Source organism: Dipodomys merriami, unplaced genomic scaffold (assembly GCF_024711535.1).
Source record: "Dipodomys merriami isolate MVZ:Mamm:240054 unplaced genomic scaffold, mDipMer1.0.p SCAF_82, whole genome shotgun sequence".
In the NCBI taxonomy this organism is placed as follows: domain Eukaryota; kingdom Metazoa; phylum Chordata; class Mammalia; order Rodentia; family Heteromyidae; genus Dipodomys; species Dipodomys merriami.
The window spans coordinates 5,427,462-5,441,864 of NW_027206424.1; the positions used below are offsets into that span (position 1 = coordinate 5,427,462).

Here is a 14,403-nt window from a genome sequence, read left to right on the forward strand (position 1 = left end):
AAATGATGTCTTACCTTTGTCTTTTTCACTCAAGGCTGGTGTTCTGCCACTTGAACCACAGTTCTATGTCCAGCTTTTTCTGGATAAGAGTCTCACTGACTTTCCTGCACAGGCTAGCTTTAAATTTCAATTCTCAGATCTCAGCTCGTAAGTAGCCAGGATTATAAGTATGAGCCACCAACCACCCAGGTTTTATTTAGGCATTTATTTCTATCTTTTTAAATTTCTTTGATTATTCTTATTTTTGTTCTGTTGAAATTGTTGTCTGAGATCTTATCCACTTAACTGTCTTTGAATCCTTTATTGTGAGATTGTTGACTTTGGGGAGGAATGAATATTGTCTTTGTTCTTTTTTCGCATTTCTTGTGTTTCAATGTTTGTCTGACGCCAAGTCACTGGTTGGAGGTTTTACTCAGTGCTGTTTCCTTGGCTTTAGTTGTCTTCTTCAATCATCTGTAGTCATCTGTGTTTCTTACTGAGGACCCTTCCCCTGATACATGTGTTGCTAGGTTGGGGCATTGTGCCACGTAGGAGGGCAGCCCCTTGTCTCTGGGCATGTAGTTCTTCTTCTCCACGGCTGATGGCGAAATGCCTGCTGTGGCTTTAGACGGGGGCAGTGAGAAGGGGAGAGAGGGCTGCAAGCCCGTGCTGACGGGTACTCACAGGCCAGGGGACTCTTGGAGAACAGCCTGGATCAGGGTGCATCGGTGGGCAATGGCGCCACCTGTGCAGATCCTACTTTGTTAGGTCCAGCGTGAGCAGCCAGCAGACCCTACATGTCCCTGGTACGTGGCCCTGTGGTGCCTTCATCCCTGGGAGGTTGTAGATCTAGACAGCTATGGGGCTGTGTGGGCTGAGTGGGACCTGGGCCGAGTGGCTCCCACTTTCTGAACTGAAAACATGCTATGGGCCTCCATTTCTGCCCTCTTCCCACCCTCCTCTCTCCCTTCTCCTCCCACTTTGTCCCATTGTGGGGGGGGGGTGGATACCTGACCATCTCCTTGGCCTCCAGGGGTCCTGTGCTTGTTTACTGCATGTGCTCCTCTCTTCCCAGGGAACTGCTCTCAAGTGACGCAATGAAAGAATACAACAGGGCTCGGGTCTACCTGGACGAAAACTACAAGTCGCAGGAGCACTTCACGGTGAGTCCTCATCTAGCCATGGTGTGAGCCCCAAGCAAAGTTAGCCTGGGTTTCAGTGGCCTTCCCATCTGAATAAATGAAGAGCTGGCTAGTCTGCTGTCAGTAGCACAATGCAACTGTCCCGAATTAAAAGGCCACTATGTCCTGCTGCCTAATGGATGATCTGGATCCACAGAGCATGCACAGGGGTCTGGGGTTGCCTCTGTTACTGGCATGTGCCGGCTAAGTAGGGGCCTTTGTCCTTGGTGTCAGGGTGTGGGGGCTCTCAGAGAGGCCTGCAAGGTTTTGGACTGCTTGTTGGCAGTTCAAGCCCCGTGTCTCACGCACTCCCTTTGGATTGGATCAGCTGCCCCTCCTTCCTGCCCCTTCGTCTCCCTGTGTTATAGTGTCATGCTTGTAACTGCTCACTCCTGTCTGTCAGCATATCCCTGCCCAGCCACCATTTGCTGGTGCATGGAGGGATGACCGCATGTTAGAGCTGGGGCAGACACACATGTACAGGGCCGCGGGGTGTGACCTGGGCTTGTTCCTGGACTAAAGACCGCAGACAGGTGTCTGGCTGGGTTTGCAGTGTCTGATATGTCTCATGGCTGAGACCATCTCAGGTTTGCGGTGTGTTGCAGTAGCTGAGGCTTCAGACTTTGCAGCGTCATGCTGGGCGTCTTTGCCGTAGCCATGTTTCTCCACGCTCCCTATCTTCCCCTGCTCAGGCAGCCCCAGCTCCAACTCCACTGTGCCATGGAGGCCTGGACACCAAGGCTGGTGTCTGTGCTAAGGACAGGGACAGCTCACCACGGCTGCTTCCTCTTCCTCTTCCTGTGTCCCCATTCAGGACAGGACAGCGCACCACGGCTGCTTCCTCTTCCTGTGTCCCCACTCAGGACAGGACAGCTCACCACGGCTGCTTCCTCTTCCTCCCTGTGTCCCCACTCAGGACAGGACAGCTCACCACGGCTGCTTCCTCTTCCTGTGTCCCCACTCAGGACAGGACAGCGCACCACGGCTGTTTCCTCTTCCTGTGTCCCCACTCAGGACAGGACAGCGCACCACGGCTGCTTCCTCTTCCTCTTCCTGTGTCCTCTCCTCGCCCTGGTTTTTCTCCCCTCTCTGGATGCTGTCCTCTTTCAGGGTCCAGCTGTCTAGCTTCAGAAGTAGAACTTATGCAGATGAAAAGGACAAAACCAGGGCTGGGAAGGTGGCTCAGTGGTAGAGCACTTGCCTTGCATGCCTGAGGCCCTGGGTTCGATTCCTCAGCACCACATAAGCAAAAAGAAAAAAGCCAGAAGTGGCGCTGTGGCTCAAGTGGTAGAGCGCTAGCCTTGAGCTTAAGAGCTGAGGGACAGCGCCCAGGCCCAGAGTTCAGGCCCCATGACCGGACACCCCCCCCAAAAAAAAAAAGAAAAAAGAAAAGGACAAAACCTGCAATACAAACAGGTTGGGGTGAATTTCAGACTAGGCATTGCGGAAGACATGATTGAACTGGAAGAGAGCAGTAGGGATGTTCCAAATGAACCAGAGAGCAGGCTGTGGGCCTCTGAGAGAGCGGGGCTTAGGAGGCCATGTGTGACCTGACACACCTTGCTGGGGCACCGAGTGCTGGCCTCTTCACAGCTGTCCAGTGCCCTCCGCGTGTCAGAGGCTTGGGTGCCACCTCCATGTGTCCGGCTGGAGAGAACTGGCAACGTTGAAGGCCACGCGCTGCCAGCCCGGCAGCCCCCTGGCTCCAGAGATTTCTAGATTTAATCTTTGTAAGATTGATGGTATCAGGGCAGTATTTTTAGCTGAGTCTGGTTCAAATAATATGCCATTAAGTGGAAAAGGAAATTGAAGTGGATTTATCTTGTACATAAATGGTGTCATGGCATTAATAGGGATCAAAATATAGTGGCTTAAAGAAAAAAAAATCCGTGAGCTGCTATTTCAGAGTCCTGCTGCACAAGGTGTTGGTGAGGTTGTGTGGGTGTGTGAGTGCATGCACGCCTTGGTGCACTTGTATGAAGTGTGTGCAGTATGCTGCTCCTGTTGGTGGGTCTGGGAGGATCTGCTGCTCTTGTTGGTGGGTCTGGGAGGATCTGCTGCTCCTGTTGGTGGGTCTGGGAGGATCTGCTGTTCCTGTTGGTGGGTCTGGAAGGATCTGCTGCTCCTGTTGATGGGTCTGGGAGGATCTGCTGCTCCTGTTGGTGGGTCTGGGAGGATCTGCTGTTCCTGTTGGTGGGTCTGGGAGGATCTGCTGCTCCTGTTGGTGTGTCTGGAAGGATCTGCTGCTCCTGTTGATGGGTCTGGGAGGATCTGCTGTTCCTGTTGGTGGGTCTGGGAGGATCTGCTGCTCCTGTTGATGGGTCTGGGAGGATCTGCTGCTCCTGTTGGTGTGTCTGGGAGGATCTGCTGCTCCTGTTGGTGTGTCTGGGAGGATCTGCTGCTCCTGTTGGTGTGTCTGGGAGGATCTGCTGCTCCTGTTGGTGGGTCTGGGGAGTTCTCTGCTGCTCCTGTTGCTCTGTCTGGTGTGTGTGGAGGAGGGATCTTGCTGCCACTGGTGGTAGGGCTCCCCAGGGGCTTGTGGGAAGAAGCTGGAGGCTTGCAGATGGCAGTAGCTGCCAGGAGGTGGCGCCAGTGAAGCACCTGCGGCCCAGATGCTCCCTGCAGGAGCTGCTCCTAAGGGGATTTTTAACTTTAATGGCAACATTAACTTCTGTGTGCTCACAGAACTGTGATGGTTGGCTGTTGATGTAAGCAGAGGCCATAAAGACAGGCCTCCTTGGCTGGCCTCCCCGGGCAGCCATGGTCACTTCCTTGCCTGCTGAGCTTTTGTGGAAGGTGGTGTCATGTGTCTGGGCCTTTGGCCCTGTTTCCCGTCTGGTATGTAGGGTGTTGGCACTGAGAAGCCTGTTCCTGGGGTTTGAATGTCTCCACGCTATGGGTAGAGACCGGCCCTGGATGTTGTGTGGTCCAGTCTGAGCCTCGTGAGGGGCGGAGCCCGTGTGCTGTTCCCACCCTCCAAGCGGACACCACTGGTGGACAGCCCTGTAGGGCTCTGCTTCACTCTTCCCTAGGCTTACACTCATGAGAATGACATTCCGGCTCCTTCCTGCTCTGCCTGAAGCCTGGGCTCGTGCCACACACGTTCTGAACACTCAGAAAGTGTACTTGAGTCGGTGACGGAGACGATCTGAGGCGGAGTGGTGAAGGGCTAACACCATTGCTCTGAGCCCGTGCTCGGAGCTGGAGAGACAGAGGCACACGGGCGTGAGAGCTGCCGAGGGGCAGTGGTACGCCATCTCTACGTGATGAAATGTTTTCTAAGAAAACAAAGTAAAAAGTAGCTACATAGAATAGGGCTGGGAAGGTGGCTGGGAAGGTAGAGCGCTTGCCTCGCATGCATGAGGCCCTGGGTTCGATTTCTGAGCACCATATAAGCAGAAAAAGCCGGAAGTGGCACTGTGGCCCAAGTGGTAGAGCGCTAGCCTTGAGCTGAAGAGCTGTTGGACAGCACCCAGGCCCAGAGTTCAGGCCTCATGACCAGCAACAACAACGAAAAGTAACTACATGGAATAAAGGAAGGGAGCCAGGTGGAAGCCAGGTGCCTCCTGACGTCCAGGCCCCACCCTAGCCTTCTGTTTTAGCACTCAGGGAGCAGGGACTGGGCTTCGGTGTGTGTGGAGGTGGGCAGTGCTAGTCGCTGCAGTATCAGGGGCCTCCTGTCCCTGAACCATTGCTGGCAGTATCCTCCGGGAGCTGGAAGGGTCACTGGCGTCCTGGCAGCCTCCTGTGTCTAAATTGCAGTCACACTTTTGTGTTTGCCCCAGAGAGAGTGAGTTTGCTCCTTTCTTAGTCATCAGCAAGTTGGCAGAGGTCCGTGTGTATCTGTGGCCAGTGAACCCTGTGGCTGTATCTCTGTGGTCAGTGACCCCTGTGTGACTGTATCTCTATGGCCAGTGACCCCTGTGACTGTATCTCTGTGGCCAGTGACCCCTGTGACTATATCTCTGTGGCCAGTGACCTCTGTGACTGTATCTCTGTGGTCAGTGACCCCTGTGACTGTATCTCTGTGGCCAGTGAACCCTGTGACTGTATCTCTGTGGTCAGTGACCTCTGTGACTGTATCTCTGTGGTCAGTGAACTCTGTGACTGTATCTCTGTGGCCAGTGAACCCTGTGACTGTATCTCTGTGGTCAGTGAAGCCTGTGACTGTATCTCTGTGGTCAGTGACCCCTGTGACTATATCTCTGTGGCCAGTGACCTCTGTGACTATCTCTGTGGCCAGTGACCCCTGTGACTGTATCTCTGTGGTCAGTGAGCCCTGTGACTGTATCTCTATGGCCAGTGAGCCCTGTGACTGTATCTCTGTGGTCAGTTAAGCCTGTGACTGTATCTCTGTGGCCAGTGACCCCTGTGACTGTATCTCTGTGGCCAGTGACCCCTGTGACTGTATCTCTGTGGCCAGTGAAGCCTGTAACTGTATCTCTGTGGCCAGTGAAGCCTGTGACTGTATCTCTGTGCCCAGTGAAGCCTGTGACTGTATCTCTGTGGCCAGTGAAGCCTGTGACTGTATCTCGATGGTCAATGAACCCTGTGATTGTATCTCTGTGGTCAGTGAACCCTGTGGCTGTATCTCTGTGGGCAGTGACCCCTGTGACTGTATCTCTGTGGTCAGTGACCCCTGTGACTGTATCATCTCTGTGGCCAGTGAAGCCTGTTGTTTGTTCTGCAGAGGAAGGTCATGTGTAGCCTGCAACTTGCTCTAGCTGCAGCTGCTGGCAAGAGGAGACTCACAGGGGGGAAGCTGTGTGCCTCAGGAGGAAAACTACTCAGACCATGCCGTGCTGTCCTTCCTGCTCAGAGCCCCCTCCCTGGCTCCTCCCCTCGCCCCTCCCAGGAACCACACAGCTGGGAACGTGGTGATGTGGAGTTGGTTGTCGCCGGGCCCTTGCATGCCCAGGGAAGGAGCCACAGGGAACAGCCCTGCACAGTGCTGCCACGTGTCCAGGTGCCCGAGGCAGAGCACCTGGGAGCACGGAGGAGCAGAGCAGGCAGGAGCCTGTGTTGGATCCCCGTCACCCTCCCCATGCCTGTGCTCTTCTCTCACAAGTCTGCCCGCCCATCCCTCTGCTCCACTTGGAAAGCCTCCTCCTGGAACGCCAACCGCTTACTTTCCCAGGGGCCTCTGGCGTCCAGTGCATGGGCTCTGATGCAGACATGCACTGTCACCAGGGCACTCGCCCGGTGCTGGCAGATTAGCTCAGTGAGGGCAGAGCCGTGAGAACATTCCTGTGCGCCAGTCCTGCTGGTGACGGACTCCAGAGAAGACCCGTGTGTGCACTGGGCTTGCGGCAAAGCTGGGACCTCCTCAGGAAGACCAGCGGAACGAGTCCCAAGGAGCCTTTCTGTTACCAGGTTGGCTCCAAGATGGAGTCAGGATTGTCCTTGGATGCTTCCAGGCCTTGCAGCGGGAAGCCTACCGTGGCTGTTGCCAGGAGCTCCCTGGTGGTGTGCTGGATGAGACGGGCTGGGCCACAGAGGAAGGCCCTGGTGGACGTGACCGCACTGAGCTGTGTGGACTGAAGGTGGGCGAGCGACATCTGGCTTTGTGACCGGATGACACTGATCTTCAGGGAGTCCTGGAGGAAGATGGCACCAACAGGCCCTGCTCGGCTCTGGCCTGCCATCCGGCCTGTGGACGTGCCTTCTGCCTGCACTGGAGATGACCTCAGAGGACACGCCCTGGGGTCAGCTTCATAGCAGCCCAGTGGAGTTGGGACAGCACCCAGCCAACCAGGCACTGAGGAAGGGCTCAGGGGTTTTCCAAGGCCGTGCCGTGTCTATTGATCAGAGCTCAGCAGTCTAGGAATCATGTGATTGTGTGTCTGACTTAACTGGCCACGCGGAGGAGCATGGAAAGCACATCGCTCACCCTGACAAGCAGGCATGTCGATAGGAGGACGCAGGCTAGCGGCGTTCCTGTACTCCACCTTCAGAATGGCTAAACGAGGAAGGAATTGCAAATTTATTTTCGTATAATTCCACCGCTGTCTTGTTTTGCTGCAGAATGAAAGCACTGAAGCATGGGGTGTTTGTCACTGCTTTGTTGGTTGCTGTTCTGCCTGGGAAGCCTGAGAGAAAGACGGTGGCCAAGTCCACAGTGGTGGGCTCCAGGTGTTCCGGGGGGATGGTGACACCCCTGTGAGCTGCCAGGCCCTTTCAGCCTTTCAGGCAATCTCTATCCAAGGCACTGGCGCCTGCATCTGTGCTCCAAGCCCAAGTCTAGGGCTCTGCTCCCCTCGGGGCCACATGGCCAGCTCTGAGGGGCCTTGGGCTGTTTGGCTGGTTACCTACATTCCCACGGGAGCAGGAAAGACCATGCGTCTCCTGGTTTTGTTACCATTCTGCACCTAGTGAAGAGGGCGCTGGCGAGAGCTGGGATTGCTGATCGTGGCCCAGAGCCCCGAAGTGAAAGTGGCTGTGGAGACAGGATGTGAGAGCTGCCCCCCTCCTCGCACTAGTACAGGTGTGATGGCCAGAGGAGGAGAGAGGCTGCGGAGGCCCGGCCTGGGCGCCAGCAGGGCAGGAGGAGGCACGCAGGAGAGCAGGCCTGTGCTTTGCTGATCCTCCGCAGGGCCGTCCTTATCTGCAGGCTGGGAGAGAGCCTGTGCTGCTTGGAAGGTGGGCACTGTGCTCCTCTGTGTGTAAAATCAGGCCAGCAAAGCTCACGTAGCCAGATTGCTTCAGGGAGGGCCCTGGGTGGCCTGGGACCATGACCTGCGCAGTGCACACCCCTGACCTGCTAGAGCTCCTAGTGATGGGCGGGGTATGTGCCAGCCTCATGGTGGCCTGCTGGCTGGGGCTCTGTGAGTGCCCCTAGCAATCTTGCTTGTGCACAGCGGGGGTGGGGCGATGTGAGGACAGGGTGGTGCTGGGGCCGTCCGACATGGGCTTCTGGTGACCTCGCTGGCGCCAGCAGCAGCAAGAGTCACAGAGTGAGGGGCTTTGGAGGAGGGGAGGGGCTCAGTCCACCAGCTCCAACACCAACACCGACGCTCTCCTCTCAGGCACCAGACAGGTCATCCTCCTCACTGAGGCCTTCGGCCCCGCAGCAGAGCCCGGCCGCTGCTCGCCGTTGGGTAGCTGGTTCTGCCCCTGCCCCTGCGCTGAACTGCGCTATGCTGCCCTGTGCGGGGTCTTGTTCCTTCCTCCCGGCCCATGTGGCCTCCAGCCATGCTGGGAGGATGTCCTGCCTGGGGCCCCCTTCCTGGCTGCCCTGGCCTCTCCTGGGGAAGTTCCTCCTGGGGCTGAGGGCCCGCCCCCCAGTGCCCTGCCTGCCTTGGTTGCTCTGCTCTGGGCTTTCCTGGAGGGATGCAGGCCTAGAGTGTCCACTCCTCTGCTACAGGAGACCACCCAGACATGCCAGGTGCCTTTTCCAGGAGACATCTGTCCTGCTTTCGCGTGGCTTGCCACGCCCTCCTGTGCCCACTAGAACTTTTGCCCAGCAGAGGGTAGAAGGTGGCCCTTCCTGGGAGACACCCTTCCCACAGCGCCCTGCTGCGTCTTCTCCTAAGGAAGACTGGGAAGGAGATGGGTGGGAAATTAATGGAGTTACCGGTGTCCTTCCAGGAAGGGTGGGGAGAGGCAGCTGCGTCTGTGATGGGGACTGATCTCTTGCTGGCCGTGGCCTTCTCCCTCTCCCCGCCAGGGCCTTCTCTCCTCCTCCTCACCTGAGGCAGGCCTGATGGAGTGAGCAGAGCAAGATTGGTTTTCCGAGGGCGCCGGGTACTCCGTGCTCAGCTAAATCATGGCTGTCGCCCACGATGGGTGATGACCTGCTCCCGGCCGCGGCCCCTCGGCCCCGCCGGCCCCGCGGGACGCCGTGATGTGCGCCGGGCAGCGGCCGGGCTGCAGTGAAGGTGAAACTGTCGTATCGATCTTCTTAGCACTAAAATATGAGCCACTTTACGCTGCTCCCCGCTGCTGTGATGTGAAAAATAATAACTCGGATCCAAATTAAAAATATTGATCTCTGGAAGGTGTTGAAAGTAAATAAACACCTTCCGAAGTTTTCGGGTCAGCCGAGAAATGGTATAGAGCAATAAATGTGTCGGCACGTCAGAGTCAGGGTTCTTGATCTGTTTTTCCTCTGAATTGATTTTTCATTATTTACTTCCTAAAAGTGTTGGAATTTGGTCCTCCACCGTTAAATCCCAGTGTTTGGGCAAATTATTTCTTTGGGGCTTATGAGGTACTCCTAATCCACTCCTTCATTGATTGATTGATTTTTGACTCAATGAGCTTGCAGTCCCCGCTTTATTTAGGACTTCCATCATAATTTTTTATACATTTAGGCTTGACTTTTTTATTTCCCTGTAACGGATGAGCTGACACTGGGCTATCAAACTGAGGAAAACAATTGCCATGAGGTTAATTTTTGTGGTGGGCTTGCACGAGTCTGAGGAGGCAGCAGATGTTTCTGGCCCTGGAGGAGGCCTTCCACCAGGACACCTGCTTGCACAGGTGAGGCAGCTTGCTGGAGGGAGCCGAGGGCACCCTCCCCGTGGATGGCCTGTAGTGGGGCAGGTCTTGGGCCCGCACAAGGACAGGCTGCGGTGTGCGAGTCTGGCACAACTTCCTCTCGGGAGGTAGGGAGACTTGTAGCTGTCATGGCCTGCTGCTGGAGCCTGGGGAGGAGAGCCATGGTGACAAGGCAGACTCACCTCCGGGCCCGTGGAGGCTCCAGCACTTCTCCAGAGGCCTCTTAGAGAAAGCTGTGGACCCTCACCTGCCCACTCTGGTCAGGAGAGACGGGAGCCTGGGCCTGTACCCTTCCCTGTACCCCTCAGGTGAGCCCAAGGGAGCCTGGCTCAGGCTCGGGACATCCACGAACCGACTTGGGACAGGGCAGGGTGCCCTACAGCAGTGGTGTCTGGGTGTGCCAGGTGCTGGCAGGAGGGAGGTTTACCCACAGGGGCAAAGGCCTGGCCCCGGCTGAGGGGCCATCCAGCTGGACTGCCTGGCTTGGAAGGGGAAGAGTGGAAGAACAACTGTGTCCTGGTTTGTGGAGTCGAGAAAGATGAGATGGCGTCTGGTCATGTCCATATGAACCTGGTGGGAATCCCCTCCTCTGTGACACTGGCATCGATTGCAGCCCGCATTTCCCCTCCTCTGTGACACTGGCATTGATTGCAGCCCGCATTTCCCCTCCTCTGTGACACTGGCATCGATTGCAGCCCGCATTTCCCCTCTGCTGTGATGCTGGAATTGATTGCAGCCTGCATTTCCCCTCTGCTGTGATGCTGGCAGTGCATGCAGCCCGCATTTCCCCTCTGCTGTGACGCTGGCAGTGCATGCAGCCCGCATTTCCCCTCTGCTGTGACACTGGCAGTGCGTGTAGCCCGCATTTCCCCTCTGCTGTGACACTGGCATTGATTGCAGCCTGCATTTCCCCTCTGCTGTGACGCTGGAAGTGAATGCAGCCCGCATTTCCCCTCTGCTGTGACGCTGGCATTGATTGTAGCCCGCATTTCCCCTCTGCTGTGACACTGGCAGTGCATGCAGCCTGCATTTCCCCTCTGCTGTGACGCTGGAAGTGAATGCAGCCCGCATTTCCCCTCTGCTGTGACGCTGGCATTGATTGCAGCCTGCATTTCCCCTCTGCTGTGACACTGGCAGTGCGTGTAGCCCGCATTTCCCTTCTGCTGTGACACTGGCAGTGCGTGCAGCCCGCATTTCCCTTCTGCTGCGACACTGGAAGTGAATGCAGCCCGCATTTCCCCTCTGCTGTGGCGCTGGCAGTGCATGCAGCCCGCATTTCCCCTCTGCTGTGACACTGGCAGTGCGTGCAGCCCGCATTTCCCCTCTGCTGTGACACTGGCAGTGCATGCAGCCTGCATTTCCCCTCTGCTGTGACGCTGGAAGTGAATGCAGCCCGCATTTCTCCTCTGCTGTGATGCTGGCATTGATTGCAGCCCGCATTTCCCCTCTGCTGTGACACTGGCAGTGCGTGCAGCCCGCATTTCCCCTCTGCTATGACGCTGGAAGTGAATGCAGCCCACATTTCCCCTCTGCTGTGACGCTGGAAGTGAATGCAGCCCGCATTTCCCCTCTGCTGTGACGCTGGAAGTGAATGCAGCCCGCATTTCCCCTCTGCTGTGATGCTGGCATTGATTGCAGCCTGCATTTCCCCTCTGCTGTGACACTGGCAGTGCGTGCAGCCCGCATTTCCCTTCTGCTGCGACACTGGAAGTGAATGCAGCCTGCATTTCCCCTCTGCTGTGGCGCTGGCATTGATTGTAGCCCGCATTTCCCCTCTGCTGTGACACTGGCAGTGCGTGCAGCCCGCATTTCCCCTCTGCTGTGACGCTGGCAGTGCGTGCAGCCCGCATTTCCCCTCTGCTATGACGCTGGAAGTGAATGCAGCCCACATTTCCCTTCTGCTGTGACGCTGGAAGTGAATGCAGCCCGCATTTCCCCTCTGCTGTGACGCTGGAAGTGATTGCAGCCTGCATTTCCCCTCTGCTGTGACACTGGCATCAATTGCAGCCCGCATTTCCCCTCTGCTGTGACACTGGCAGTGCGTGCAGCCCGCATTTCCCCTCTGCTGTGACGCTGGAAGTGAATGCAGCCTGAATTCCCCTCTGCTGTGACACTGGCATCGATTGCAGCCCACATTTCCCCTCTGCTGTGACACTGGCAGTGCATGCAGCCCGCATTTCCCTTCTGCTGTGACACTGGAAGTGAATGCAGCCTGCATTTCCCCTCTGCTGTGACACTGGCATCGATTGCAGCCCACATTTCCCCTCTGCTGTGTTACCGGCAGTGTGTACAGCCTGCATTTCCCCTCCACTGTGATATCGGCAGTGCGTGCAGCCCACATTCCCGCAGTGGCCTTGAGCCTGTGAGTGTGCCACCAGTTCCGGGTTTTGGGTGGGAGGAGATTGGAGCCCAAGGTTTCCTGGATCCACGGCCCGGCTGAAGGCCTGAGTTCCAGGTGTACCATTTTCAGGTCATACACCTGGCCAAGGAAGGGCACTGCTCCACTGCTGAGGTCCTGCCTGCTCAAGCAGTGATTCTGACGATCCTCAGAGGGAGGGCATGCCTCAGCACTCACAGAGACCCACTGGTGACCATGTGCACAGGTTCCAGAGCTCACAGGACAAAGAGAGGACACAGGCGTGGGTCACAGAGGGTCACTAGCACCCCTGCCCTTCGCACCCTGTTCTGGGCCGCTGGGCATGGAGTGTGTGTGGACGACAAGGAGGTGCAGAGGAAGGCATCTTAGGAAGAGATGGACCTGGGAAGAATCCCGCATGCAGGGCAAGCACTGCTGTTAGCTCAGCTCAGGCCCCAGTTCTGGCCCGAGGGTTCAGTGAGAGCGGTGTGGGCGGTCAGGGCTGTGTGGAGTTCTTGGTGGTGCCTGAAGGACCCACACAACCATAGCCTGTCCTCAGCGAGCAGGTCGTGTTGGGACGGTCACCCAGCAGACCTCAGCCAGGTCCCTCTGTGTTATGTGGCTGTGTGCTGGGTGTGGTGTCCGTGTGCAGGGGTGAGGCAGGCCAGGGCCAGTGGGGAGAACACCAGGCCAGCAGCACTGGCACACGCAGGTGGCACTTTAGAGATTGGGTCGTCACAGTCCGATCACCAGCCCTTCTTTAGTGGGTGCTGAGAGCACAGAGACGAGACTGGCGTGGCCAGGGCACCATACAGCAGTGCTGAGCCCCGTGTGTTCAGCTACACTCCAGAACACGACCACAAGCTGCAGCCACGTCAGGGGTATGGGAAGCGGCTGCTGCGAAGGCTGGGCTGTGGCAGCCGCTCCCTGGCTGGGGTGACGGCCCGCGCGCACGATGGTGGGGGCCTGGAGAAGGGCTGAGCGTGGAGGAGCGTTCAGGGTGGGCAGGGCCAGGGCTATGCCCCCCAGGGCCCCTGCCACCCATGCCACTCTCCCCGGGCTGTGCCCTTTAGGGGTGGTAGGCTGAGTGGGGCTGGTCTAGGGACCCAGCAGCCAGACCCCATGTGGTAGCTCTGGAGGAAGCGAGGGGGTCCCGTGGCACCGCTTCTTGGGGGCCTTGGAGCTCCGTGCTCTACCTCTGGCAGACAGAAATTCCCATACCAACTACACCTCGGGGCAGCCTGTAATTGGAAGGATAGAGACCCCTACAGGCATGTAAGGTCTTTTCAAAAACATCTGTCTGATAGATATATCCGTCCTTGGGAACCTTGTCTGTAAGGAAGCTGGGTCCAGAGAACATGGAAGTACAGAGGCTGAGGGCCCTGGGGAGGCGCTGACCCTCCTTGGCTGGGCAGGGAGCCTGGTGGTGGGGGGAGGGAGTTTTGACCCTCCTCCAGCTGTGTGGGCCTCAGCCCCGCCTCCTCCACCCCGGCCTCCTCCAGCTGTGTGGGCCTCAGCCCCGCCTCCTCCACCCCGGCCTCCTCCAGCTGTGTGGGCCTCAGCCCCGCCTCCTCCACCCCGGCCTCCTCCAGCTGTGTGGGCCTCAGCCCCGCCTCCTCCACCCCGGCCTCCTCCAGCTATGTGGGCCTCAGCCCAGCCTCCTCCACCTGGCCTCCTCCAGCTATGCAGGCCTCAGCCCAGCCTCCTCCACCCCGGCCTCCTCCAGCTATGCAGGCCTCAGCCCTGCCTCCTCCACCCCGGCCTCCTCCAGCTGTGTGGGCCTCAGCCCAGCCTCCTCCACCTGGCCTCCTCCAGCTATGCAGGCCTCAGCCCAGCCTCCTCCACCTGGCCTCCTCCAGCTATGCAGGCCTCAGCCCAGCCTCCTCCACCTGGCCTCCTGCAGCTGTGTGGGCCTCAGCCCCGCCTCCTCCACCTGGCCTCCTGCAGCTGTGTGGGCCTCAGCCCCGCCTCCTCCACCCCGGCCTCCTCCAGCTGTGTGGGCCTCAGCCCCGCCTCCTCCACCCCGGCCTCCTCCAGCTGTGTGGGCCTCAGCCCAGCCTCCTCCACCCCTGCCTCCTCCAGCTATGCAGGCCTCAGCCCTGCCTCCTCCACCCCGGCCTCCTCCAGCTGTGTGGGCCTCAGCCCAGCCTCCTCCACCTGGCCTCCTCCAGCTATGCAGGCCTCAGCCCAGCCTCCTCCACCTGGCCTCCTCCAGCTGTGTGGGCCTCAGCCCCGCCTCCTCCACCTGGCCTCCTGCAGCTGTGTGGGCCTCAGCCCCGCCTCCTCCACCCCGGCCTCCTCCAGCTATGCAGGCCTCAGCCCCGCCTCCTCCACCCCGGCCTCCTCCAGCTGTGTGGGCCTCAGCCCCGCCTCCTCCACCCCGGCCTC

General features: G+C 58.0%; 1 protein-coding gene across 2 annotated transcripts in view; it reads left to right on the forward strand.

Moving 5' to 3' along the window:
- The window catches only part of Inpp5a (inositol polyphosphate-5-phosphatase A), a 193,654-nt gene that overhangs the window by 83,941 nt on the left and 95,310 nt on the right, over positions 1–14,403 (forward strand). For both annotated transcript variants that reach the window (XM_070011461.1, XM_070011462.1), the window contains exon 4: positions 1,055–1,142. In XM_070011461.1, coding sequence (XP_069867562.1) covers positions 1,055–1,142 — 88 coding nt within the window. The remainder of the gene's footprint in view (positions 1–1,054; positions 1,143–14,403) is intronic.